This window comes from Nerophis ophidion, linkage group LG20 (assembly GCF_033978795.1).
Source record: "Nerophis ophidion isolate RoL-2023_Sa linkage group LG20, RoL_Noph_v1.0, whole genome shotgun sequence".
Lineage (NCBI taxonomy): Eukaryota > Metazoa > Chordata > Actinopteri > Syngnathiformes > Syngnathidae > Nerophis > Nerophis ophidion.
Window position 1 is genome coordinate 31,652,125 of NC_084630.1, and position 13,051 is coordinate 31,665,175.

At 41.2% G+C, this 13,051-nt stretch overlaps 1 protein-coding gene across 1 annotated transcript in view; it reads left to right on the top strand.

Annotated features, from left to right (window-relative positions):
- nomo (nodal modulator) overlaps nt 1-12,547 on the top strand; it is a 38,515-nt gene extending 25,968 nt beyond the window's left edge. The window contains exons 23-31 of the mRNA XM_061880989.1: nt 457-570; nt 1,344-1,471; nt 1,543-1,684; nt 3,929-4,012; nt 6,789-6,899; nt 7,006-7,107; nt 10,794-10,913; nt 11,012-11,104; nt 11,181-12,547. Of these exons, the coding sequence (XP_061736973.1) occupies nt 457-570; nt 1,344-1,471; nt 1,543-1,684; nt 3,929-4,012; nt 6,789-6,899; nt 7,006-7,107; nt 10,794-10,913; nt 11,012-11,104; nt 11,181-11,312 (1,026 nt within the window). The 3' untranslated portion in view covers nt 11,313-12,547. The remainder of the gene's footprint in view (nt 1-456; nt 571-1,343; nt 1,472-1,542; nt 1,685-3,928; nt 4,013-6,788; nt 6,900-7,005; nt 7,108-10,793; nt 10,914-11,011; nt 11,105-11,180) is intronic.
- The last annotated feature ends 504 nt before the right edge of the window (nt 12,548-13,051 follow it).

Sequence of the window (13,051 nt, forward strand, 5' to 3'; positions counted from 1 at the left end):
TTTCTCATTACTTTTCACCTGTTTGCTCTTTTATTCAAATTCTTAGTTTTTTTGTTCCATGTTATTTTTAATAGTATTATTTCAATGTGCTACGGGCCGTTAAAAAATAGCTGCGAGCCGCAAATGGCCGCACTTTGGACACGCCTGTTTTAGTGGCTTTGTGTGACAGCATCTCTGAAAAAACGTCTCACTTTGACCAACGGTATCACTAAATATTTACTTGAATAGTTGGTGGATAACAGTTGAAAATTATTGTGACACTATTTGTGGATATTTGGTTGACAGACTCTTAAATGCAGGTTACTATCTTCTCTATTGATCTTGATCTCTCTTGATATTAGCTATGTCTACTGTTCATCACTGAGTTTAAAAACTACTAAATTGCAACCTGTGGTGCTAAATGAAGTAATCAAATGGGACCACTAAACCTGTTAACCTTATTTCCTCATGTTGTAGATCAAGTCAGAGGACGGCCATCCGCTGTCAGGTGTCCTACTGTCTCTAAGTGGTGGACAGTTTCGCTCAAATCTGTTGACTCAGGACACTGGCATCCTCCACTTCAACAACCTGGTAGGGAGCAAATTTTTTCACGATGATGATTTCAAGTGTCACCATATGTCAAATTATCTCAATATTTAGCATTACAAAAGGATAATACGCTCTGGCCATGTAACATTTTTTTTCTTTCTGCTATAAACGTATTTTGTTCGTCATTAGTGAGTTGAGGCACTTTAGCTTACTTATGTGCTTTACTGATGTAATAAAACTTTGATTTAGAAAAATAGAAGTAGTTTTATTCCACAGCTCTTATATTTATTCATCAGAGTATTCTAAAGTAAGTGTTTTTTAAACAGCCAACACTCTGGGCGGTTCAATCCTTTATTAGCCCTCATATGTGCCAATGTACCAAGAAGTAGGTATGGGTATCAAAACTCTGTTTCATATAGGCAACATTGTTAATATAAGTGATAGTAACCAAACCAGAAAAATGTAGTCATCGGTGCCTTATTTTGTTGTTGAATGTAGGATTAGATTTAAATTTGATAAATGTGCTAAATTATGATGCAAAATCTAGACAGATTTTTTTTTTGTTTCATCCCCGTCAAAGTCTTACCATAGCAAGCCATTTTTTGCATGTTGTATCGTATCGTGAGGCACCCTGAGATTTGCGCCTGTCTCCGTTACACATTCAAGAATTATTGTTCAATATCAGAACGAGAGCTCCACTGATTTATAATTACATACTGCTCGTCAGGGGTGCATTCATTTGAGGCACATTAAGTGTTTTCTTTTGTGATTTCAAACTTTCTGCGTGATCTAAACAATGTTTTTCTTCCCTCCAGAGTCCAGGTCAGTACTACTTCAAACCTATGATGAAAGAGTTTCGCTTTGAGCCGTCATCCCAGATGATTACAGTAGAAGAGGGTCAACTCCTCAGTATTGATATCACTGGCATTAAGACTGCATACAGGTACTATAAAGTTCTGTTTGTCGTCGATATGCCAAAGATATTATAATCTAACTCTACCTTTTAATGTCCAGCTGCTATGGGGCAGTTCAGTCTCTGAGTGGTGATGCTGAGAGGGATGTTGCTGTGGAAGCGGTGGGCCAAGGAGACTGTAGCCTCTACAGCGAGGACACTGTCACTGATGAGGAAGGTCGCTTCAGGCTCAGGGGTCTGCTGGTGGGAGACAATTTTGTAGTTTTAGAGTAGGCACTGATTAAAAAAATACATGTTTGTAGTAATAAATATGATTAATACATTTGCGCATTACGTTTGTGCTCAATTTCAGTAATTATGTTTATTCTAAACATTCCTGCCACTTCATTTTACACACTACGGCCTTTTTACTAAGTTTCTTTTTCGGACAATTCCACAATAATATAGTATCGTGGACTTAATACCGTGATAATATCGTAAGATTTTGATATCACTACAGCCTTATTAAAGGCCTACTGAAATTTAGATTTTCTTATTCAAACAAGGATAGCAGATCCATTCTATGTGTCATACTTGATCATTTCGCAATATTGCCATATTTTAGCTGAAAGGATTTTGTAGAGAACATCGACGATAAAGTTCGCAACTTTTGTTCGCTAACAGAAAAGCCCTGCCTTTACCGGAAGTCGCAGACGATGACGTCACTCGTTGATGGCTCCTCACGTCCTTACATTGTTTTTAATGGGAGCCTCCAACAAAAAGAGCTATTCGGACCGAGATGACGACAATTTCCCCATTAATTTGAGCGAGGATGAAAGATTCATGTTTGAGGATATTGATAGCGACGGATTAGAAAAAAAAAAAGGCGATTGCGTTGGGACGGATTCAGATGTTTTTAGACACATTTACTAGGGTAATTCTGGGAAATCCCTTATCGTTCTATTGTGTTGCTAGTGTTTTAATGAGTTTAACAGTACCAGATAGTCGGAGGAATGTGTCCACGGGTGTCTTGACGCCAGTGTCTCAGGGAAGTCGTACGCAGCTTTATGGACGGCGCAAGCTCAGCTGATCTCCGGTAAGAAGCGACTTTTACTCACCGAAACCTGCTGTTTGACATTCAGTCGGGATCCATGTTCGCTTGACCACTGTGATCCATAGTAAAGCTTCACCTCCGGGAATTTTAAACAAGGAATCACCGTGTGTTTGTGTGGCCAAAGGCTAAAGCTTTCCAACTCCATTTTTCTACTTTGACTCCTCCAATATTAATTGAACAAATTGCAAAAGATTCAGCAACACAGATCTCCAAAATACTGTATAATTATGTGATTAAAGCAGACGACTTTTAGCTGTGTGTGTGTGCAGCGCTCATATTTCCTAACTGTCCGTGACGTCACACGTACACGTCATCATTACACGTTTTCAAGAAGAAACTCCCGGGAAATTTAAAATTGCAATTTAGTAAACTAAAAAGGCCGTATTGGCATGTGTTGCAATGTTAATATTTCATCATTGATATATAAACTATCAGACTGCGTGGTGGGTAGTAGTGGGTTTCAGTAGGCCTTTAAACCGTTTAGAAGGATACGCTAACTGTAAGCTAGAGCTCTTGAATTGTAAACAGAGGTGGACGGATAGATACAAATATCAACTGTAACAATACAAAGTGCAGTATCAGTATATAGTCAATACTGCAGAGGTTAGATTGATGTATTTTTCATATCAAAACACCTTTTGTTGTTTTTGTTATTGTTTTCATACTCAGGAAATAAGTCCCTGGATACAGGAGGACTTTAATGGCAAATACCAAAGGATTTAAATCCTAGCCAAAAGTCGGACACAAATTCAATAATTCATTTTTTTACACCGCCATCCTTTCTTTTTGTCGGATTATAATTGAGATCAAATTGTTATCATTCAATGCTCTTGATAATTTTAAGTATCAGCATTGGCTTGACCAATACGGTCCCTTAATTATTTGGTATTGAATACTTAAATTTGTAGTGTCTCCCAAAACTGATATATAGTAGCCAAATAATAAAATCAATAAGTGCCTAGTATTTTTTAACATAAGTCTAGGTAGAACCATGTTACAACAGAAAGTAATCAGCCATTAACAATAAATTAAATAGTAGATTAGTAATATTTTTGACAAAATATTACAACCGGATGTGACACAATATATATATATATATATATATATATATATATATATATATATATATATATATATATATATATATATATATATATATATATATATATATATATATATGTATGTATGTATGTAGGTGCTGCAATAATTATTGTGTTATAGATTTTAGGCCATATCACCCATGCCTAGACAGAGAAGAGGTGCAGTGATTAATAATTTACTTAAATCAACACAACCTCTCAAGATCAGGTGTCACATGATGCTCTGAATTATGTTTTGTATTTTGTCTGTTATTCACTAAAATGAATTGGCTATTATTCACTACTTTTCCACAGCCTGACTGCAAATACCTGATTCAACTGCGAGCTGAAGGCAACGACCACATAGAGAGAGCTCTACCTCAGCAAAGAGCCATAGAGGTAAGCAACACATTTATTATATGCTTCTTTTTCCAAGGACACAATGGCTGACTCTATGGATGCATAAAATAAAGGATCATTTAAAATATATTTGTTCATGTTCATGCTATAAATCAGGGGTCGGGAACCTTTTTGGCTGAGAGAGCCATGAGAGCCTAATATTTTAAAATGTATTTCCGTGAGAGCCATACAGTATTTTTTTCAACACTGAATACAACTAAATGCGTGCATTTTTAAGTAAGACCAACATTTTTAGACTATAAAATGTCTCTTGTTCTTTTTGATAACATTGTTATTCTGAAGTGTATTCTTCTGAATACTTCTTACCATGAATGTGACTTATAGAAAACGGATGGATGAATTAAAATGCATGAGAATGTTTTATATTTTGAACGCTATTTTTAACACTGTGAATGCAGCTGAGATAGGCTCCATCACCCCCCGCGACCCGAATGGGACAAGCGGTAGAAAATGGATGGATTACCAGCGGAATTATTCATTACTTATCGTGTCAAGCAATGTCAGCTAAGATTTATCCGAGAGCCCGATGCAGTCATCAAAAGAGCCACAGGTTCCCTACCCCTGCTATAAATAGAGCATGCTAATCTAATCTCCAAAGAACGGGGGCTTTATGAGCATCCTAATCTATGTTTTGATCACCAGGAGTAGTGCTGTAACTGTCCTTACCTGGCACTCACAATAAAGAGGTCATTTAAAGGCCTACTGAAATGAGATTTTCTTATTTAAACGGGGATAGCAGGTCCATTCTATGGGTCATACTTGATCATTTCGCGTTATTGCCATATTTTTGCTGAAAGGATTTAGTAGAGAACATTTACGATAAAGTTCGCAACTTTTGGTCGCTAATAAAAAAGCCTTGCCTGTACCGAAAGTCGCAGACGATGACATCACAAGGGTGAGGGCTCCTCACGTCCTCACATTGTTTTTAATGGGAGCCTCCAGCAGCAAGAACTATTCGGACCGAGAGAACGGAAAGATATCTAGCGAAGGACTAGAAAAGAAAAAAAAAAGGCGATTGCATTGGGACGGATTCAGATGTTTTTAGACACATTTACTAGGATAATTCTGGGAAATCCTTTATCTTTCTATTGTGTTGCTAGTGTTTTAGTGAGATTAAATAGTACCTGATAGTCGGAGGGGTGTGTCCACGGATGTCTTGATGCCAGTCTCTGAGGGAAGTCGACGGCAGCTGCATGGACGGCGCATGCTCAGCCGATATCCGGTAAGAGGCGACGTTTTACCACAATTTTCTCACCGAAACCTGCCGGTTGACAAGTGGTCGGGATCCATGTTCGCTTGACCACTCGGATCCATAATAAAGCTTCACCTCCGGGCATTTTAAACAAGGAAACACCTTGTGTTTGTGTGGCTAAAGGCTAAAGCTTACCAACTACATCTTTCTACTTTGACTTAAATGATAAAATAATGATAAATGGGTTGCACTTGTGTAGCGCTTTTCTACCTTCAAGGTACTCAAAGCGCTTTGACACTACTTCCACATTTACCCATTCACACACACATTCACACACTGATGGAGGGAGCTGCCATGCAAGGCGCCAACCAGCACCCATCAGGAGCAAGGGTGAAGTGTCTTGCTCAGGACACAACGGACGTGACGAGGTTGGTACTAGGTGGGAATTGAACCAGGGACGCTCGGGTTGCGCACGGCCACTCTCCCCACTGCGCCACGCCGTCCCTTCTCCATTATTAATTGAACAAATTGCAAAAGAATCAGCAACACAGATGTCCAGAATACTGTTTAATTGCGCGATGAAAAGAGACAACTTTTAACAGCGAAAGGTGCTGCGCTAATATGTCCCCTCCAACACGTGACGTCACGCGTACGCGTCATCATTCCGCGACGTTTTCAACAAGAAACTCCACGGTAAATTTAAAATTGTAATTTAGTAAACTAAACGGGGCACATTGGAATGTGTTGCAGTGTTAATATTTCATCATTGATATATAAACTATCAGAGTGCGTGGTTGGTAGTAGTGGGTTTCAGTAGGCCTTTAAACTTCTTGCTAACCAAAAAAGCAGCACCTTTCAAGTCAAATAACGTACAGAATGTTGCATTGCATGAATCATGCGTTTCGTGTATAAAGTCATTTAGCAGGATTTAGCGACCCATAGACTCATATGCTCGCTCCGCTAGGTTTTGTGTGTCCAAGTTTATGTTGTAGGAAGGTATTATAGCACTCTTGTGCTTGATGTATACCTATTTGGACCAATATAATTTGTTGTAATGGGTGGGGAACTATTTTCTATATCATCACTGTGAAAATATGTCTGTATAAATAAAGGTGGCCGCTAATAGTTTAATAAATGTTATTGTTCGTAACTATGATGACTAAATCAATCCCAGTTAAATTCCAGTTCTTACATAAAAAGCTGTTTTTGTCCCTTTGTCATAGCGATGTTTTCTGGACGCATTCCTGCCAGGAAGACTGAACTCTTTCCTTCTTAAATCGTCAGTGTGGGAACATAGAGTTTGACCAATCACATGGGTGCATTCTGAACAGGAAACAAAAGCAGAGATAATCCCACTGCAAGTTAAAAACCTTTCACTTTGTAATGTGTCCTCCTTTTGAGATGTGCAGGCCCCCTAATCTAATTTGCAAAACTGAAAAGGCCTTAATTCTAGCTAATTCTCTGTTATTCACTCACTCCGTGTGATTTGCTCCCAGCTTTAACTACATTTGGAGTCCAAGCCTGCAGATCTACATTCTGCACCATGTCCACCCTTCTTTTCAGGTCGGCAGCAGTGACATTGAAGGAATCAACATCATCGCCTTCAGACAAATCAATCAGTTTGACCTGAGCGGGAATGTCATCACATCTCCGGAACATTTAGCAACTCTATCGGTAGGCCCGTTATTTAATTATTATGTAAACTTCCTTGGCTTTACATAGAAGGAAAGTATGAGATAAGCAAGGTTAAGCAACTTATTTCTCTCTCTCCTCTGCTCAGGTGAAGCTGTATAAGAGTGACAATTTAGACAACCCCATCAATAGTGTTTGTCTGGGCCAGTCCCTCTTCTTCCATTTCCCTCCACTGGACAGAGATGGAGAGGTAACACCATGCACTTTGTTTCGAAACGTATTAGACAGAACCTTCGGGATTATGCAATGTTGCAGTCCTGCCAACTCATGAAAATTCTACCAATCCCCACAAAATATGTGTGACCTCGTTTTTTTTTTCATTCCCAGCAATGACTTTGCAAATTTTAGCCAATCATCGTCTAATGTGTCCTTGAGCAGTACTCAAATGTTTCCAAACAACCCAATTATGTCCCTTTATTGCTTACCCAAATCCTAACTTCCTTATTTACATATACTGAACATATACATATTACAACAAAAATCCTCCATGGACTGATTAGAGGAACTCAAATGTGTTTATTGTTGCAGCAACAGTCCAAACTTACAACATTGTTTGGTAATAACGAGGTTACGGTTTAGGCTCTATTTGTAACTAACCTTGAAACATTCAGGGTTAATTATTGTATGTCATTGGTTATGTGTATTGATTTGTATTCATATATGTATCCATCCATCCATCCATCATCTTCCGCTTATCCGAGGTCGGGTCGCGGGGGCAACAGCCTAAGCAGGGAAACCCAGACTTCCCTCTCCCCAGCCACTTCGTCTAGCTCTTCCCGGGGGATCCCGAGGCGTTCCCAGGCCAGCCGGGAGACATAGTCTTCCCAACGTGTCCTGGGTCTTCCCCGTGGCCTCCTATCGGTTGGACGTGCCCTAAACACCTCCCTAGGGAGGCGTTCGGGTGGCATCCTGACCAGATGCCCGAACCACCTCATCTGGCTCCTCTCGATGTGAAGGAGCAGCGGCTTTACTTTGAGTTCCTCCCGGATGGCAGAGCTTCTCACCCTATCTCTAAGGGAGAGCCCCGCCACACGGCGGAGGAAACTCATTTCGACCGCTTGTACCCGTGATCTTATCCTTTCGGTCATGACCATAGGTGAGGATGGGAACGTAGATCGACCGGTAAATTGAGAGCTTTGCCTTCCGGCTCAGCTCCTTCTTCACCACAACGGATCGATACAACGTCCGCATTACTGAAGACGCCGCACCGATCCGCCTGTCGATCTCACGATCCACTCTTCCCTCACTCGTGAACAAGACTCCTAGGTACTTGAACTCCTCCACTTGGGGCAGGGTCTCCTCCCCAACCCGGAGATGGCATTCCACCCTTTTCCGGGCGAGAACCATGGACTCGGACTTGGAGGTGCTGATTCTCATTCCGGTCGCTTCACACTCTGCTGCGAACCGATCCAGCGAGAGCTGAAGATCCCGGTCATATGAAGCCATCAGGACCACATCATCTGCAAAAAGCAGAGACCTAATCCTGCGGTTACCAAACCGGAACCCCTCAACGCCTTGACTGCGCCTAGAAATTCTGTCCATAAAAGTTATGAACAGAATCGGTGACAAAGGACAGCCTTGGCGTAGTCCAACCTTCACTGGAAATGTGTTCGACTTACTGCCGGCAATGCGGACCAAGCTCTGACACTGATCGTACAGGGAGCGGACCGCCACAATAAGACAGTCCGATACCCCATACTCTCTGAGCACTCCCCACAGGACTTCCCGAGGGACACGGTCGAATGCCTTCTCCAAGTCCACAAAGCACATGTAGACTGGTTGGGCAAACTCCCATGCACCCTCAAGAACCCTGCCGAGAGCATAGAGCTGGTCCACAGTTCCACGACCAGGACAAAAACCACACTGTTCCTCCTGAATCCGAGGTTCGACTATCCGGCGTAGCCTCCTCTCCAGTACACCTGAATAAACCTTACCGGGAAGGCTGAGGAGTTTGATCCCACGATAGTTGGAACACACCCTCCGGTCCCCCTTCTTAAAGAGAGGAACCACCACCCCGGTCTGCCAATCCAGTGGTACCGCCCCCGATGTCCACGCGATGCTGCAAAGTCTTGTCAACCAAGACAGCCCCACAACATCCAGAGCCTTAAGGAACTCCGGGCGGGTCTCGTCCACCCCGTGGGCCTTGCCGCCGAGGAGCTTTTGAACTACCTCAGCCCCAGAAATAGGAGAGTCCACCACAGATTCCCATATATGTAATAAAGTGTTAAACTTTATATAATTAGTTTTTTAATGAGTCTATAAACTTTCATGGCTTTGTTAAGCCATGAGCAGTACGAATGGAACCCGATTCATAAGGCTTTAGGTAATGTTGGGTTAAAAGTAGGGATAAATGCTTTGAAATGTAATATCGGAAATTATCGGTACCGATTTCAAAATTATCGGTACCGATTTCAAAATTATCGGTACCGGTTTCAATAAGTAAAATGTATGACTTTTCAAAACACCGCTGCGTACACGGACATGGGGAGAAGTACAGAGCGCCAATAAACCTTAAAGGCACAGCCTTTGCGTGCCGGCCCAGTGACATAATATCTACGGCTTTTCACACACTCACGTGAATGCAACTTTAACACTATTACAAATATGCGCCACACTGTGAACCCACACCAAACAAGAATGACAAACACATTTCAGGAGAACATCTGCACCGTAGGCTTCACGACGGAAGAGGGGTTAGTGCGTCTTTCTCACAATACGAAGGTCCCGAGTAGTCCTGGGTTTAATCCCAGGCTCGGGATCTTTCTGTGTGGAGTTTGCATGTTCTCCCCGTGAATGCGTGGGTTCCCTCTGGGTACTCCGGCTTTCTCCCACTTCCAAAGACATGCACCTGGGGATAGGTTGATTGGCAACACTAAATTGGCCCTAGTGTGTGAACGTGAGTGTGAATGTTGTCCGTCTATCTGTGTTGGCCCTGTGATGAGATGGCGACTTGTCCAGGGTGTACGCCGCCTTCCGCCCGATTGTAGCTGAGATAGGCACCAGCGACCCCAAAGGGAATAAGCGGTAGGAAATGGATGGATGGATCTGCACTGTAACACAACATAAACACAACAGAACAAATACACAGAACGCAGCACTAACTCCCCCCCCCCCCCCCCCCCACACACACACACACACACGCACACACCTAAACCCTGCCCCCACAACCTCATTATGCTCTCTCAGGTAGAGCATGTCCCACATTCCAAGCTGCTGTTTTGAGGCATGTTAAAAAAAAATGCACTTTGTGACTTCAATAATAAATATTGCAGTGCCATGTTGGCATTTTTTTCCATAACTTGAGTTGATTTATTTTGGAAAACATTGTTACATTGTTTAATGCATCACAACAAAATTAGGCAAAATAATGTGTTAATTCCACGACTGTATATATCGGTATCGGTTGATATCGGTAATTAGGAGTTGGAGAATCGCCAAAAAAGCTATTATCAGACATCTTTAGTTAAAAGTCATTAGCCAAATTATATTTATTATTTTACACCAAAAAACACAATTTTTATTGAGGCTCAACAATCATAGAAATATTTGTTTGCAGTACAAAGTCAGGGTTTTATGCAAAACATGTTTGTGTATTATAAAGTAAATGATATTAAAAACTCTCTTTCAGAATCAGTAAATGTATGACATTTGTGTGTGTTGACCACTAATTTACCCACATTTCTTAACTACTTTTAAATTGCATGTTCATCCTCTATCGGAATACAGAGGATGTCTGATCTGATTAATCGTGGTTGTTACTTTGCTTTTGTGCTTATGTTAAATATTCTTCCTCACTCCTCGTCCGTGATCTCTGTGGGTGTGATGATATATACTTTTTTTAATGTGATGTCCTGTTGTTGCCCTCTCCTGGTTCAGGGCTACGTGCTGATGCTGTACTCCACCTTGTCCCGCACGCAATACGACTTCACGCTGCCTCAGGTCTCCTTCACTTCAACGGGCTACCATAAGCACGTCACTCTTACCTTCAATCCTACTGTAAGCAAGGCTTTTTCCATATTTTGCGGGAGGTTAGATATTAGACTATAAAGAAGTAGTTTTGTAGCCATTGACGAATGCCATGTGTTCCCCCGCAGCGCAAAGTGCCTGACCAAGATGTCGCCCAGGGCTCCTACATTGCTCTCCCCCTTACTCTGCTGCTCCTGTTAGCGGCGTACAACCACGAAAAGGTATGCCACCTTCAACTTCCCATAACCTTAAACGTAGCTGTTCACCTGTGCACGTCCCTCCTGACTTGTCTTCCAGGTCATCCCCTTCCTGTTGCAATTGGGGAATCGTATCCAGGGTGTGAGGAGCATTACACAAGCCAGCAGTGATAGTGCTGCCTTGGACGAGGCCAAACGTCAGGCCAAGAGGCAGAAGGCCCGGCGCACATGACGTGCCTCACACCACATGGTCATGTGTTCAATAGTCCAGAGGTAATCCTGGTCACAGCACTTGATGTCCACATGACATCATTTGGCAGTTTTCAACCGTAATTCTCAATAGCTGTTTAGCTTGGTGGGGTTTATTCAATTAAAGTGCCCCACCCAAAAAAACACTTCATCAGTTGTTCTGGGGCAAATTTCTACTTTTTATAAGAAAATATTAATCATGGAATGAGTCAACTCAAAAAAGTCATCTGTAAACACTGGAATACATTTACTGTACCTGCAAACGGGTCAACTTAAACAAAACAATATTTTTTTTCTGAATTTTTGCAGATTGTCCAATGCAAAAAATAAAAATAAATGGCTCTGTGGTGCTCATTTCAGGATCTGACCAGTCCAAGTGAACATAATTGGCTGTTTTGACATGGAGGATAGATGAGATTTCATTATATGTTTAGAGATTTGTAAAAACTTTCCATTAGAACGTTAGTTAAGGAATTTTTGGACATATGCATATGTTATTCACTTACATTTAACTTAATAGACCGGACGTTTTGCACCTCCATTGATCAAATATCCACTCAGACCGCCATGTCCTCTGCTGGATTCGAACTCATTGAATACAAAGGTGTTGTTGAATACATTGTATGATTTAAACTAATTTACGCCTCAACTAAATTAACACCCATCTCAATAATCCTACCACAAATGATTCCTAATATTCACACTTGACTGACGTAAAAACTGAACATTGAGATGCACTCCCCTTAGTTGTCAGGTTTCACAGAAAGGCTGCTTTTCATTAACTGATTTTTTTTTCTCTTTTTTTGGGGTAAGGGAGGGGATTCTAAGAAGAAAACGGGCCTGATATAATTTATTACAATGACTGATTAAATGTGACTGTGTGTTCTGTTAATAGCTGTTTTAATAATTATGTTGAGGTTGAGAACCCTGAACAGTAAATTATCTCTACGTTCTGTCACAATAGATTAAAATGAATTCATCATACGTTTGTCTCACTTATGAAAATGTTGCTGTTTTTCCAACCGTCTGTTCACTGTAGTGATGGAAGGTTGCTGAAAGTTCCAAACCACTTGACTTTTTAAACCAACGTTTTCAAACATGTTCTAATGATGCACATCTATTATGACTTGATTGGTTTGGTTGGGATTGGAAAGGGGAATTTATCAAAAGGCTTGTAATAGTCAACTGTTATTTTCATAAAGTTGAATTGGAAGAAAACTTGGCTGGTGTATAATCTCACCTCAAGGGGGCAATGTGGGTTCAGAAAGTCCTCAACTCATTTTCAACCTGCCTATAAAATTTACTCTGGTTTTTAAATTCACCAAGTACCAACCCAGAAAACACTTGGCTGTCCAAGTACCATCACAATGACCAACGTTAAAATACAGTAGGATGGTAGGCCTAAATATTCATTAAAAACAAGGCAAATGTTTTTTAACAAGTGTTTGTAATATGTTTGGCTACTCTAACATTACGCTCAGGTTGAACAGTAAGACTGTTTGAATGTTTCAATTAGGGATTCTTTGGTGTACCACTATATGGAGCCCACAGTTTGAGAACCACTGCTCTAGAGATGAATGGTTGTTTGCGTGTTAGTTAGGGGTGTAACGGTACGTGTACTTGTATTGAACCGTTTCGGTACGGGGGTTTCGGTCCGGTGCGGAGGTGTATCGAACGAGTTTGTAACCTATAGTCTTAACAAGCTGCTCTGCTTTCTGCCTC